This window comes from Sinocyclocheilus grahami, unplaced genomic scaffold, assembly GCF_001515645.1.
Source record: "Sinocyclocheilus grahami isolate Dianchi unplaced genomic scaffold, SAMN03320097.WGS_v1.1 scaffold352.1, whole genome shotgun sequence".
NCBI classification, from domain to species: domain Eukaryota; kingdom Metazoa; phylum Chordata; class Actinopteri; order Cypriniformes; family Cyprinidae; genus Sinocyclocheilus; species Sinocyclocheilus grahami.
This window is the reverse complement of record NW_015505531.1, coordinates 695,669-712,015: the sequence shown is the minus strand read 5'-3', so window position 1 is coordinate 712,015 and position 16,347 is coordinate 695,669. Positions and strand designations below refer to the sequence as shown.

General features: G+C 37.1%; 1 protein-coding gene across 3 annotated transcripts in view; it reads right to left on the bottom strand.

Annotated features, from left to right (window-relative positions):
• Positions 1 to 1,704: 1,704 nt before the first annotated feature.
• LOC107548669 (thimet oligopeptidase-like) overlaps positions 1,705 to 16,347 on the bottom strand; it is a 17,885-nt gene continuing 3,242 nt past the window's right edge. For all 3 annotated transcript variants that reach the window (XM_016229443.1, XM_016229444.1, XM_016229442.1), the window contains exons 4-13: positions 15,532 to 15,636; positions 13,907 to 14,009; positions 13,667 to 13,827; positions 12,712 to 12,847; positions 9,718 to 10,084; positions 7,791 to 7,992; positions 7,487 to 7,673; positions 6,754 to 6,882; positions 2,600 to 2,736; positions 1,705 to 1,996 (exon numbers count right to left, since the gene is read on the bottom strand). In XM_016229443.1, coding sequence (XP_016084929.1) covers positions 1,841 to 1,996; positions 2,600 to 2,736; positions 6,754 to 6,882; positions 7,487 to 7,673; positions 7,791 to 7,992; positions 9,718 to 10,084; positions 12,712 to 12,847; positions 13,667 to 13,827; positions 13,907 to 14,009; positions 15,532 to 15,636 — 1,683 coding nt within the window. In that variant the 3' untranslated portion in view covers positions 1,705 to 1,840. The remainder of the gene's footprint in view (positions 1,997 to 2,599; positions 2,737 to 6,753; positions 6,883 to 7,486; positions 7,674 to 7,790; positions 7,993 to 9,717; positions 10,085 to 12,711; positions 12,848 to 13,666; positions 13,828 to 13,906; positions 14,010 to 15,531; positions 15,637 to 16,347) is intronic.

The window sequence follows — 16,347 nt, the reverse complement described above, 5'->3', positions numbered from 1 at the left end:
GATCTGGTTCTTGAATAAAGAGCCATCTGAGGTGCACATTAATTATTCTTTATTTAAACGAGAGAGTTCTTCTGTTTGCGTTTCATACACCTGCACTAGAATTACTGACGAAGCGTCCAGCAGATCACAACACAGGGATCCTCACAATGTGTGATAAACCGCTCAGGTCTGTTAAATAACCGAATCCTTGCGACTCATTCAGAGACCTCTTTAATAGAAATACTCAAAACAATCCGGTGTAACCTACAGACAAACCCTGAGCAGAATCTTTCCTGATTAAAGGTCACACTCGCCGGATCCGTTCCAATCTGTTTGCTACAGGGTGCAGAAAATAGGGATTAGCCATAGGGGAGATGAGCCGAGCAAGTGGCAATAATCTCCCTGATGCCATCTCATCCTATTAGATCCATTTATCACCTGCTAAAACGATCCGCTGGTCCAACAGCAATCAAACTAGAACCCTGTTGATATCTTGGGAAAATCTATTGAAATGCCGATAGGAACCAAAAACCACAAAGGAACTCTTTCTCCTCAACAGCAATGATATTAAATGGAAGGTACCGTTACTTTGCACTTTTCAAAATAATATAATATTTAGGTGGGGGGGGGAGCTTTTAATTTTTTTTTTCTTCCCGAGTGTTTTTCTTAAAACTAGAAACTAGGGCTGCACGATAAATCGAAATGGAATCGAGATCGTGATTCGACAGAAGCTGCGGTTGTCATGCGTATCTTTCAGTGAGGCACGGTTCTGTGATCAGCAGTAAATCTCCATCCGAAGGCCAGAGGGCGCTCTCGCGCTGAACCTCCTAATATGCCTCGCAGAAGAAACCCAGAAACTGCCTATCGGTAATTGGTGTCGATTAAAAATCATAAACGGTACTTAGCACTATGTCCAAATTGGCATTACTGTTTCGTTTTTTTTTCTTCTTGGGAACAAAACACTTGATACAGTCAGAGTGCACACAGATAAAATGTAGTATTATTTATTCACCACTCCTTTAGGGAACACTGGATGAGAAATTCAACGAATCAGTGAATCGCATTTGAATTGTTGGAATGAATCATTCAAACGAACCGACTCGCTCAAATGAATCTTCTCAGCGCTAGTGCTAATGCGGGGGGGCGGGGGTGGATGCAGCGAACAAATTGTTAATTTGTAAAAAAAAAAAAAACTCGTACATTTTTTTTTACGCATTTAGTCTCTAGTTCGGACACATTTGATGAAATAGTGACAAAAAATATTTATTTCCAACAAACTTAAATGTCTAAAACAGATGAACTAACGCTGACTGAGTCTAAAGTTGATGTTTGTCTCCACCTAGTGTTCACCTGCTGTCACTGTCACTTTAAATCGCCTATGACTTTTCAGGGCAAGGATCTTTTGTAGATATGGTATTACATACCGCATAAAATGAAGAATTTTAAATCGAGTCTATGATAACATGCGTGTAGTACCATATTAATGTATGTACATACTTATTTACATAACGTTATGGTGCTTGCATTAAAATCCATTAATTTATGGAGGTACAGATTTATATACTTGCACATTGCATTGTCATTTCATTTATATATAAGCATATATAACTAATATTGGTGCATATTTAAATTGTAAAAAATGAGGTCAAGATAGTACAATTGCATAAAAGCAAATATTTACATTTATTAAAATTGGTATTTGATTATTAATGACATCAATACTGACAATTAGACAGCTTAAACAAAACATATGCATCACATTTCATTCTACATAACACTGTAAGTGAATTTAGACAGAAAACTAATGATGCAAGTGTCATTGTTACAGCTATATATTCAGAAGTTCATTTCCAGTCCAAAGTCACTGCGAGTTTTGTTCTGTAATAGTTTGTGCGAGTCCTTTACACTGAAAAAACGCATCCTGGCAGGGTTCACGACCCAGGAACGTCTTCAACATATCCATGCCATCCACTGAGCCGCCTGCTTCCAGAACCACACGCCTGTATTCCCTGCCCACCTGTGCGTCCAAACACACACAGACACGTTCATTTGAGACGGCAACATGACACAAAATATAAAAAAAATATGAATACATAATGACCAGATGGTGTTATTTATATCTGGAATTTGTCATAATGTCATTTACTAATTCAATCTAAGAGTACCAGTGTAATCAACTTCCTCTAAACGCAGTGCAGGATCATCCTTCTACAATACTATGACTAACTATGACACACTCATTTGCATAACAATTGTATGAACAATTTTGCTCACTGTTAGTTCTATTCCTGTGGAATCTTATTATAATTAATATGTATTAGTTCTTAGCAGATAATCACTCAGACTCTGTCATCAGCAGTTTCACATAATGAACTAACGTGTATTATGCATGAACACTCTTATCACCCTTGATAAGAGTCTGCTACAGCCCGTAAATGGAATATGAATGTAGTAACGCTGGTAAATCAGTCATGTGGTAACCATCATCTGCTATTATGACTCAGTTATTGATGACGGATCTCTATTATAATGCAGTTTGCCATGATGAGACAAAAAATGTGAATCGCGTGTTTCTTTAGTCACGCTCAACAATGAAAAAGTAAAACAGCAAGACCCAAACCTTTGGATTCAAGATTCCTTCCTTTTTGAAGCGACTGAAGAAGATGTCCATGGAGTAGACTTCACTCCAGAGGTAGCTGTAGTACTGACCGTCATATCCTCCGGCTAAATGACTGAAACTAGCCGTCATATTTGTGCCTGCAGAGAACACGTGGAAATAAATATGAAATTAATGTTACAATTATGCTAATATTAAAATATTATAAACACATTGAACTAACATTAGAACATAACATTTATTTGCCGTCATAACATTTTAAAGGGGTCATATGATGCTTTTTTAAAGATCATTATTTTGTGTATTTGGTGTAACAGAATATGTTGACATGCTTTAATGTTCAAAAAACACATTATTTTTCAAATACTGTACATTATTGTAGGTCCTCTATGCCCCGCCTCTCTCAAACGCTTCGTTTTCTACAAAGCCCCTCCTTCCGACAAGCGCAGTCTGCTCTGATTGGCCAGCTGACCCAGTGCATTGTGATTGGCCGAACACCGCAAGCACTCGTCGGAAATGTAACGCCCCTTACCATAATCGCAAGCTTCATCTTTCAAAATAAATGTAAAGACAGAGCCCGAAAGGGGAACAGAGTCACGTGACAGACACAGTGATGAAGCTGGTCTCTCTCTCTCTCTCTCTCTCTCGCTCTCTCTCGCTCTCGATGCGCAAAACTCCGCATTTGAACAGTCAATAGCAAATACCAGATTGTCATAGCAAAGTCAGAATTACCTCCTCTCCTAGGTTCACGAAACGGTCGTCCATAAAATGCATTGCTGTTCTGTTGTAAGCAATCTTAAAGATTCCTAAATGCATCTACTTTCGGAAGGCCAAATAAAGTGCTTTTGTTTTCGCCTAGAAACACACAGCGTCTCTCTGACATGCTGCTTCAACACTAACTGCGGTTACTGAAACCACGCCTTCTTTCTTTGCGTGCACATTTGGGCGGCATTATGCAAATATTTCCACATAGTGAGGTAGATATGTGGGGGCGTGTTAGAACGAGCTATTTTAGGGGGGCGTGCAGAGTCTCAACTTTGAAAAAAGAATATCTCTTTGGTTTTGAGACTTTAGTCTTTGCAACTTCAGGGATCTTATCTATGCACAATCAGCTTGTAACGCTCCAAAGAGAAAGGAAAACTTGAAATCGCATCATATGACCCCTTTAAATAAGATTAAATAAATAAAGCTAAGACACTTTTTACTACATATAGTAAACTTTTGGGTCAGAATTTAGTTTTTTATGACCATTTTCCATCCTCTCTCAGACTTTTAGAATTTAACAGTCAGGGGCCAGTTGCATAAACTTAGCCTTTATGTTAAGACAGTGTCTTAAGTACGAGTTTGACCAGCTAGCAGTCAGCCAATAACTTAGACTAATCTATGCTTTTATGTAACTGAATTGTAAAAAATGATGAATAGTCTTAAAGAAAAAATTAGGTGACTACCTTGTAAGTCCAGTCTAGACCTTTTATGCAACTGTATCTAAGGGGCTGTTCACACAGAATGCGTTTTATTTTATTTTATTTTTTATGAAATGCGGAATCAAAGTAGTAATTTCAAAAGATGTTTCTTTTTTTTTTTTTAACTTGATCATCGTATTTTTAGAATGCTGTGTCAGATTTATAAAGAAAAACAGTGCAGTGGATTTTAAAAACACATTCTTTGGCCATTTACATAGAAAGATGCACAATACAGGTACAATACAAAAAAACCCACTAAAATTAAATGAAAAAAAAAAAAATAGAGACACGATTGAATTTCTTCAGCGTGTCATGTGCGAGACACCTGAGCGCAATGGTCAAACACAGTCGGCTAGACTTTTAGTCTTAAGCCTCGTACACACCGGGACGATTATCACCAGCTAGCAGTCAGCCAATAACTTAGACTAATCTATGCTTTTATGTAACTGAATTGTAAAAAATGATGAATAGTCTTAAAGAAAAAATTAGGTGACTACCTTGTAAGTCCAGTCTAGACCTTTTATGCAACTGTATCTAAGGGGCTGTTCACACAGAATGCGTTTTATTTTATTTTATTTTTTATGAAATGCGGAATCAAAGTAGTAATTTCAAAAGATGTTTCTTTTCTTTTTTTTTACTTGATCATCGTATTTTTAGAATGCTGTGTCAGATTTATAAAGAAAAACAGTGCAGTGGATTTTAAAAACACATTCTTTGGCCATTTACATAGAAAGATGCACAATACAGGTACAATACAAAAAAAACCCACTAAAATTAAATGAAAAAAAAAAAATAGAGACACGATTGAATTTCTTCAGCGTGTCATGTGCGAGACACCTGAGCGCAATGGTCAAACACAGTCGGCTAGACTTTTAGTCTTAAGCCTCGTACACACCGGGACGATTATCGCGCGTGCTTATCGTCGACATTTTTCGACGCGTCTTTGTGTTCATACCCAAGCTATTTTCGTTGGCGATGAGCCGAGTGAATGTGCAAATTCACTCCCTGACATTAGATGGCGCTTAATAAAAACAGAAATACCCCCGGTACACATCGATTCCTATTTGATCTGCAAATCCTCTCCATAACAACTCCCTCTTATCGAGATTTTTGTAGTCGCTGTCGCGTTTGTCATAAAGCCCTTTGTGTTCAGACACCAATGAGACCAGCAGCTCTACATTCATCTTGCCGCGATGCATCTTCTTGGTCTACTTACTTCCTCTTTGTCGTTAGGTATCAATGTGTGCACCAAGTCGTTTTTTACTGTAACTTCAGCAGCTCCAGGAACGTGAACAAAAGCGCCAATCTCATTGGTCGGCCAGTTTTTAATGCGACGCGTCAAACCAAAAAAACGAGCCCGAGGCGTTTTTTTTAAAATGGCGTTTTTTTTAAAATGACGCTTTTACGCCTCGCGTTTTGCATGTCGGTGTGCACACTCACATTGGTGCACATTGTTTAGTCACGAGGCGTTAAATATCGACGATAATCGCGCGCGCTATTCGTCCCGGTGTGAACAAGCCTTTAGATCGATTTTACTTCTGCACCTTTAAGGGGCCGTTCACATAGAATGCATTTTTGGGTTTAAAAATGCGAGACAAAGGGCAGTGGAATGAACAGATACACTCAATGTCTAGAGATGCATTTTTCTTTTAACTTGATCATCATGTTTACAAAGAAAAACTTTATAAAAGCAGCACAGTGGCTTGCAAAAAGGCATTCTGTGTGTGAATGGTCCCTAAGTGGAACGAAAAAGTTAAACTTCTTTTAACTTGAGCGCCATGTTTTCAGCACACCGTGTCATGCGTGAGACACTGCGGAAGACATGCTCACGCTTACATAGAAAAAGACTGGAAAAGCAGCGCAGTGGATTCAAGGCCCCTAAGAGTTCTCTATGCAGATGAGCTCTAACTTCTCTGCATGTGAAGTGAGCGAGAGCTGCTGAATGCTGGGTAGTCGTTGATGTGTGAATGTGCTCAGAGTTGAGGTGTCAGAAGCGTGCGGAGTCTGCGCATGTGTTTCTGACCTGGTGTGGCTGGGATTCCCAGGATGTCTTCGCTGTGCTTGGCGAACTCTGCTGCAGTGTCCGCTCTGTCTTTAGTGTGGAGCGTCTGGTCAGCTTTACTGAGAACAATCTGCCTGAGGTTCATCAGACCTGCGGACAAACAAACATGTACTTGAAAAACAATACTTTTGTAAAGATTTATCACTTTACCACAAATATCTACAGCATATATTTAAAGCTGTCAGCAGCTCAGAAGAATGTTATGAGTGTAACTGTTAGTGTTACTAAAAGAACTGACTGGTTACAATAATGAAACAGAGATTCCTCGATACTTGGCCAATATCAGTAACCAATAGTTTATAATATGGCCATTAACCAATATTCTTTTACAAATCTGTACTTTTAAAAAAAAATTTACACATAGCATTCACTTTTAACTTGAGCGCCATGTTTTCAGCACACCGTGTCATGCGTGAGACACTGCGGAAGACATGCTCACGCTTACATAGAAAAAGACTGGAAAAGCAGCGCAGTGGATTCAAGGCCCCTAAGAGTTCTCTATGCAGATGAGCTCTAACTTCTCTGCATGTGAAGTGAGCGAGAGCTGCTGAATGCTGGGTAGTCGTTGATGTGTGAATGTGCTCAGAGTTGAGGTGTCAGAAGCGTGCGGAGTCTGCGCATGTGTTTCTGACCTGGTGTGGCTGGGATTCCCAGGATGTCTTCGCTGTGCTTGGCGAACTCTGCTGCAGTGTCCGCTCTGTCTTTAGTGTGGAGCGTCTGGTCAGCTTTACTGAGAACAATCTGCCTGAGGTTCATCAGACCTGCGGACAAACAAACATGTACTTGAAAAACAATACTTTTGTAAAGATTTATCACTTTACCACAAATATCTACAGCATATATTTAAAGCTGTCAGCAGCTCAGAAGAATGTTATGAGTGTAACTGTTAGTGTTACTAAAAGAACTGACTGGTTACAATAATGAAACAGAGATTCCTCGATACTTGGCCAATATCAGTAACCAATAGTTTATAATATGGCCATTAACCAATATTCTTTTACAAATCTGTACTTTTACATTTTTTTTACACATAGCATTCAGAATTATTCAATCTAAATTGAAATCAGGCATCAAAACATTATAAAATTGTAGTAGAAAAAATTGCCTTAATAAATAAACAATATTTTTTGCATTAAGAAAACTAAGCATATTTTAAGACCATTAAGATTTTTTTGCATTGTGACATTTTAATGACTAAGCAAATTAACTCCCCAAATAAATAAATAGGACAACAATAACATGAATCTAATGAGAGTCATTACTGAAAATAATAAGAAAAATAACCTTTTTGAAAAAAAAAATATTTTGGAACAATTAAGATGTAATGTGTTATAGAGATGTCGAGAATGTGGGGTCAAATCGGACCTGTGTTGGCCACTCTAGATGCAATGAGTTTATCCAGCAGACTGTCTGGGATCGGGCTGCCATCTTTGTAGTGGCGGGACATCTTCCTGAGCGGCTCCTTCTCCCAAACCCAGTTCTCCAGCATTTGAGACGGCACCTCCACAAAATCAGTCTCCACCTGCGTCCCACTGAACTCTGCGTAGCGGGTCTGGAACACAGAAAATCACATCTTGTACCACTAGTCATATTTCTTATTAATTTGTCATTTTCATTCAGCGTGGTCTCAAGACTTTGAGTTCTGCTGTATGTGAGAATATTGCCGTACCCGGGAGCAGAGCTCATGCATGACATGTCCAAACTCATGGAAGAAGGTCTCCACCTCATGGTGCTGCAGGAGGGAAGGCCAGCTGCTTGTGGGTTTTGTGAAGTTGGCCACCATGGCAGCTACAGGCATCCTACGATTCCCATCAGGCCCGAGACATCCTGGCTGGAGCCCAAAGCATGCAGCATGACCATACTTACCCTCCCTGAAGAGTAAAACAGACCAATAAATCTGGATCAGGACTATTTCAGGTCATTACATCAAAGGCCATGGAGAGGGACATGAAGTATTCATCAGATTTCCTCTGCATGCGTTGGGCTAGTTTAAGTTAACAAACCCTGTTTAGTTTAGCATGAATTTCCAGACTGGTTCCAGTGTTATTTCAGTATTATTTATATACTTTTATAGTATTTATTAATATTTTGAAGCAGCTTTTATTTTTACATCTTCATTTTAAGTTTAGCAATTTTGTTATGTGCTTTTGTAATTTTTATTCATTTTTTATATTTCTATTTCACTTTAATTTATTTTAATTCCTTTTTAGTTTGAGTAACTTTAGCAATTTTTGTTCAGTGAACTTCTTCAAACTTATTTTTTAATTTAGTTGCCAATGCAATATTTCTAATATAAATATTTAATATAAAATATATAGAATATAAATATATATAGAATATAGAATATAAAAATATATTTAATATATATTTAATATAAAAATTATATAAATATAAATATTTTATTTTAATTCAAATGTTATTTTATTATTTTATTTCAAATAAAGTGAATAAAATTACTTTTAATAGTTTTCGTTTACAATGATAACACCTGGTGATTTATGGGTAATTGACATATAAGAGTGTTTATGATAATAAAAAAGGAAAAATCTTTTTCAAATCTAGTTTAAAATATAGTGAATAAAATTACTTTTAATAGTTTTCGTTTACAATGATAACACCTGGTGATTTATGGGTAATTGACATATAAGAGTGTTTATGATAATAAAAAAGGAAAAATCTTTTTCTAATCTAGTTTAAAATATGTGCCAAGTCCTCAATTGCTTGATTTCATATGGTTTTTAAACTTTTAAACCATATTTAAGAAAAGTTTCAATGTAATGTCTCTAAAAATGAACTAAGTAATAACATATTTTCCTTACACCTTGAACACACCATAACCATTATTTTTCTAATCATTATTTGTTTAAATATATTTTTTCAAGGTAAAAAGTTTCTACATTTTTTTTAAATATATTTTTAAAATATATTATTTATATATATATATACAGTGGGTACGGAAAGTATTCAGATCCCCTTAAATTTTTCACTCTTTGTTATATTGCAGCCATTTGCTAAAATAGGTTTGGACAGCTTTTTTCCCTTAATAAATGAAATCATCATTTAAAAACTGCATTTTGTATTTACTTGCATTATCTTTGTGTAATATTTAAATTTGTTTGATGATCTGAAACATTAAAGTGTGACAAACATGCAAAAAAATAAGAAATCAGGAAGGGGGCCAACACTTTTTCACACCACTGTATATATATATTTTTTAAATTAAAAATAGACTTGTTTTTAGGAGTTGCACCACAAGACATTTCACAATTGAACTAGCCTTGCCTTCTCAAAAAATGGTAAAATTATCTGATATTTTAAGAGACATACAGATGTTGATAAAAAGTGATATGAGGGTCTGCAGGGTCCTCTCTTATATGATCATTTCCTGTTTTAAGGTTTTTTCAGCATGTTGGTTGCACCGCATGACTTTGATGGACCAGCATACAGTAGCTATTCTATTCACCAGCACAACTTTCTGAAGGTTGTCAACCAAGGAAATGTTGCTAGTAAGCCAAGACCAATTACATAATCCAAAACATAACACATGCTGGCCATTTCAGCACAGAAAGAAAGACTTTTCATCTTGAATGGCTTACCTGGGATGCAAGTCCAAGTAAAACTGTCCGATCTCCTCTCCAGTCACAGAGTCCAGTACGGAGTAGAGTTTGACGCTGTCGTGCCACACGAGAGCATCCTCCACCCGCTGGAACCTCAGACCCAACAGATCCTGATAGATGTTCAGCAGGCCCTCGGTCACCACCTCCAGAGGGAAGTACTCAATCAGTTTGTCTTTATCCACCGCAAACTTCACTTGTTCCACCTGGTTCATGTAGTAGGGCATGTCCCACGCGTGGAGCTGTCCGTCAAACGCCAAGCCCCGCCTCTCACAGTCAGCACGTTTGAGTGACAGCAGGTAATGTCGCTCCTGCTCGCCCACTGGTCTCAACCGCTTATACAACTCCTCTATTGAGCGTGAAAACATTTCGGTTATATAACGGTCATGTAGACATATATATTCATGTAGAAACTGCAACAAAAGAGCTAAAACACCATGAGCACCTGCCTAAGGCTGATGATACACTGGGCAACTTTTTGGAGCAATGTTGCCGGGCAATTTTGGGAAATGTTGACGTCAGCGAGCAACCAAGTGAGACACAGGGCCCACGACCAATCTAAAATATCCAGATAGAAATTTGTTGCCCATTCTCAATGGGAAAGTGCCCAAGCAACATTGCTCAAAAAAAGTTGCCCCATGTATCATCAGCCTAGTATGTTGTTGCTGCCAAAACAGCTCTGACCCACCGAATCAAGCCTCTATAACAGATGCCCTGAGGTATCTGTCACCAAAACATTAGCAGCAGATACTTAAAGTCCTGCACGTTGTGAGGTGAAGTGACCACAGATGGACTTTTTGTACCAGAAGAGCATCCCACAAATGCTTGATGGCATTGAGATCTGGGGAATCTGGGCAAGACCTCAAACTCATGCTCCTCAAATCATTCCAGAACAACGTGTTTTGGGTGGCAAATTCACCCACATCCCTCATATAGCCCAGAACTTTACACAAGCCATTACGAAATAATCAACTTGATTTGCTTCACTTGTGAGTGCTCATAATGTTTTGACTCATCATTGTATGTTCAATAGGGATAGTAATATATGTGTATATATTTAACCTCATTATGTTGTTGTTGCAGGTGTGTATGTGTGGGTGTGTGAATGAAAGAAATTAATACTTGTATTCAACAAAGATGTATTACATTGATTAAACGTGACAGTAAATACATTTGTTACAATGTTCTATTTCAAATAAATGCTGTACTTTTGAACTTTCTATTCATCAAAGAATCCTGACAAGCAGTATCACTTTCCACAGAAATATTGTGCAGAAAAAACATTTTAACATAGATAAGAATAAGAACAATTATTAAAAATTGAGCACCAATAATAATTGATAATAATTAAGCAGCAAACCAGCATATCAGAATGATTTCTGAAGGATCATGTGACACTGAAGACTGGAGTAATGATGCTGAAAATTCAGCTTTACAATAAATTACATTTTAAAATAGATTCACATAGAAAACAGTTATTCTAAAGGGGTCATATGACACGATTTAAGAAGTAAGAATCTTACTTATATCTGCTACAATGTTTTTAAAACATTAAATGTCAGAATTGTAATGTTTCTTCACGTGCGCAGAGACTTGGTGATCATGTGTTATGATGTGATCAGAGCTGTTTTCAAATATTTTTGAGTGCATAATGTTTACATGATTTCAGTAAATTTGTGTTTTGATGGACCAATATTATTTATTGAGTCAGATGCTGATCCTAATATCTACAAAACTGCTCAAATCAAACAAATATGTATCATATACCAAGTTGTATTCAGAACTCACTAAGCAAATCCAAAATAATCTTTTGGAAGATTTTAAAAAATAAAGGAAACTACCAGTTTGCCTAAGCTTATATATTTGTCTATTAATACATATAATTTGTATTACATCAACATAAGTAAACCTGCCTGTAATATGGTTATAAAAATACAAATAAAGAGTCTAAACTACAATATAAAAGAGTCATAATCTACAGCAAAACCAATATCCATGAGGCGAGTCTCAGACAGATGACATCATAAATCTGTCACAACCCTCTACATTGCGAGTAAATCACTCGCAAATGAGACTAAATCTTACTCTGGGCGACTAAATAATGTCTAACATTAGCCATTGGCTAATAAATTCTTAGATTTTACACGCCAGTATGTGTGTGAGAGGCGTTCAACGCAGATTTTCACTCGATAAACACGCTGACTGAGCACTTGAGAGTTTCGCTCTGCGTCAAGCCATCTGTACTATTTGGATGCAAAAATGCAGAAAGTTTTCTGCAAGGGGTAGGGGTGGGTTTAGGTTAAAAAGTGTATAACTATCTGTATATAAAAACAATAGAAGTCTATGTAATGTCCCCATTTAGATAGCCAAGTAAACGTGTGTGTGTGTGTGTGTGCAAAATAGTATATCAGTCTGGAGAGTTAACAAAAAAAATGTACTAGCCAATTATATTGCCAAGGTGTGCGTAGAGGGTTGTGTCACTTTAACAACAGAACATGATGACAAGGGTCACCAAACGGCCCATCACTCCAGACTTAAGTGAGAGGCGTTCAACGCAGATTTTCACTCGATAAACACGCTGACTGAGCACTTGAGAGTTTCGCTCTGCGTCAAGCCATCTGTACTATTTGGATGCAAAAATGCAGAAAGTTTTCTGCAAGGGGTAGGGGTGGGTTTAGGTTAAAAAGTGTATAACTATCTGTATATAAAAACAATAGAAGTCTATGTAATGTCCCCATTTAGATAGCCAAGTAAACGTGTGTGTGTGTGTGTGTGCAAAATAGTATATCAGTCTGGCGAGTTAACAAAAAAAATGTACTAGCCAATTATATTGCCAAGGTGTGCGTAGAGGGTTGTGTCACTTTAACAACAGAACATGATGACAAGGGTCACCAAACGGCCCATCACTCCTGTGCGTGCCTGAATGAAAGCGCTGATCCGCACAGGAAGAACCCAACAAAAAGAGAAGAGACATACCAAGAAATCGAGCCACATTCTCAGAGTTTTTGGCCACGGTCATTTCCAGCACGTAATTAGCATGACTGCTGAAGCTCAGTAGTTTGGCTAGCCTTGCCCGCAACTCAATCAGCTGTTCAAGAATAGCAGTGTTCACCTGGAAACAGAGCAAACGTTAAAGGGTTAGTTCACCCAAAAATGAAAATTCTGTCATTAATTACTCACCCTCATGTTGTTCCAAAGCCGTAAGACCTTCGTTCATCTTCGGAACACAATTTAAGATATTTTTGATGAAATCTGAGAGCTCTCTGACCCTCCCATAGACAGCAAGGTAACTACCACGTTCAAGGTCCAGAAACGTAGCAAGATGATCGACAAAGTAGTCCGTGTGACATCAGTGGTTCAACTGTAAAGTTACGAAGCTACGAGAATACTTTTTTGAGCAAAGAAAACAAAAATAACGACTTTATTCCACATTTTCTACGTCATCACGCCGGATCTGGGTCAGCGCCACCACACACGCTCGCGTCATGATACTGTCGTGAATGCACGTCCACAAGTGACGCAGTAGAGACGAAAATGTGGAATAAAGTCGTTATTTTTGTTTTCTTTGCTCAAAAAAGTATTCTCGTAGCTTCGTAACTTTACAGTTGAATCACTGATGTCACACGGACTACTTTGTCGATCATCTTGGTACTTTTCTGGACCTTGAACGTGGTAGTTACCTTGCTGTCTATGGGAGGGTCAGAGAGCCCTCAGATTTCATCAAAAATATCTTAAATTGTGTTCCGAAGATGAACGAAGGTCTTACGGGTTTAGAACGACATGAGGGTGAGTAATTAATGACAGAATTAAAATTTTTTGGTGAACTAACCCTTTAATAGTGCAACCAGAACATGACTTTTAGGACTCATTATAGGACTTTTAGGAATCATAGAATTCAAAGTCTCGTTAAAAAAGCACGAATTGAACCTACATCTTTGCACCTGCTGTGAAAGGCCATCTCCATCTTCCTCCTGGTTTCGGGAACATGACATCTTTTCATCAGGGGGAAGTAGTGCGGATACGCAAGGGTGACTTTATACCACCCATCTTCTGCTTTCTCAAGACCGTTCACGTAGCTTTCTGCAAGACCCACTTGAGAAGGGATGGAGGAAAATTGTGTCTGAGATGAATTCTCTACAAGAGCTGTTATATTAATGAAAACCATGCTTACCGAGATCTTCTTGCGAGAACAACAGTACTGTATTTTCCTCATTCAAATTTTGGTTGAAGTCAATGGAGAGTTCACTAATTTGCTTGGAGATTGACTTGATTTCCTAAAAGACCAATAAAAAGAATCAAGAACTAAATCTGTAGAATTTCAAGGACAGTAAGGATTTTTCTGCTTGCTCAGTCAGGCCACGAGAAGCAAGGCGACATAAGATAAGAAGTCTTGTTTTCTGAGAAATAGATCAAAATGTAGTGAGTTTATGATTAAAACAAGAACAAATATCAGCCAATGGGGTCAGAAAAATCTTAATTCAAAGGGGAAACCATTTTCATACCCTACTGACCGATGATTGTTCTTGTTTAAAGCATAAACACACTTAATTTTGTTTAATTTCTCATAAAACAAGACTTCATATGTTCAGTTGTATCTTGATTTAAGGATGTGTAGATATTAGCATTGGAAAACATAAAACTACTGAGGAGGATATTCATTATTTGCAGTACATGCAACATTTAATGCCACGACTTTATGAATTTAAGACTTTCTGCTCCGATTTAAGACTTTTTTTAGTTTGAGGAAGGTGTTGTGTTCTGTGAATCATTGATACTGAGTATGGTCGCTAGAGAGCAGTAAAAAACCTAATAAGAGACCAAGAGGGGTGAAGTAGAAATGGAGTGGTTGATGATATGGTAATGTTTACTGATGCTTCCTACATTAAAGACAACCGTTTGGAGTTAGCTTTTGTTTTTATTCTTTTTTACATCTTACAACATCACAGAAGGGAAAATTATGACTTTTTAAGACCCACAGAACCCTGCAAAGTTAAGATTGCTTTCTTTTTAAAATAATTTAAATGTACTGATTTAGATTTACATTTATCATTTTAATATTATTACTTAAAATGAAGTTGTTTATATGTATAAACAAATATGTTATACATGATTTTAAATGTACATTTATTATTTAATATTTCTTAATCATTTAAAAAAATTAGTGCTGTCATACGATTAATCGCATCCAAAATAAAAGTTTTTGTTTACATAATATATGTATGTGTACTGTGCATATTTATTATGTATATATATATATATAAATACACACATGCATGCATATTTTTAAGAAAAATATGTTACGTTTGTATATGAAATATTTATATATAATATAAATTATATGAATATAAATATGAAAATATATGTAATTTTCTTCAAAATATATAGGTGTATGCATGTGTATTTATATATACACATAATAAATATACACAGTACATGCACATATATTATGTAAACAAAAACTTTTATTTTGGATGCGATTAATCGCAATTAATCGTATGACAGCACTAAAAAAAATATTATTATATAATTTCTAAACAGATTTTTTTCAGTGCCAAGTTTCTTTTTGCAATAATAAACCCTCTTTTCTGGGTTAATAAATAAATAAATAAAAACTTGCTATAGAAGCAGATGCTTGGCTGTTAATTTCCATAATCAGGCCAAGTTCACACCAAAGAGTTTGTTCAAATCACTTACTTAAAGTATGAGCAATAGAAATAGAGACACTCTACTTAAAAGAATCATATGTGAATTCATCCGCACATACAAGTTTGTAGTAAACACGCAAAACAAACCTACTTCTTGTACATCCTTGGACAAGTGCAATCCATTCCGTTTCCCTAATTTTATGAGCCGTCCCAGGAATCTCTCCGACTCAGGCAATAAATCACCAGATTGTTTTTCCTGTAAAGATAAAGTGGGAAATGCTGAGCCTCATGCTGTGAATGCCTGTAGTTATGTTTACTGCTGCGGTTCTGACAACGGGCCAAACCTACAGTACATGGGCCCCACACACGCTTTCCTGTGAATGGAGACTTCCACAGGGTCACAACGAGGACAGTGAGTCCTCCATACTGGCCTTCAGAAGAAATGGTGTGATCATTTCATTACAGCTCAACAGCCCTGCGTTTCAGAAAGGCGGGGCATAGAGGAGAAACAATAATGTACAGTATGTGGAAAATAATGTGTTTTTTAACCTTAAACCGCATAAACACATTTCATTACACCAAATACACTAAATAATGTTCTTTATACCAACATCATATGACCCCTTTAAATAAAAAGCGCCCATCCATAAAAAAAAAAGTGTCTCCGGGGGGTGAACAAAGGCCTTCTGTACCGAATCGATGCGTTTTTGTAATAAAAATATCCATATTCAAAACGTAATAATCACTTGAATCTAGCTTGTGCTCACTGTTGTACACGGAAGCAGCTCCGGGCGGATGACGTATGAGGTCGGCTTTGCGCAAGCGCCGCTCAGAAGTGACACATGCAGAAACACAGCGGAGATATCAAAACAATGGTCACTTATTAGAAGTACAAAACGAGGATTTGTAAAGAAGAATGTCGGAGGATTTAGACATAAGCCAAGAGGAGACTGGTTTTCCTTTGCTA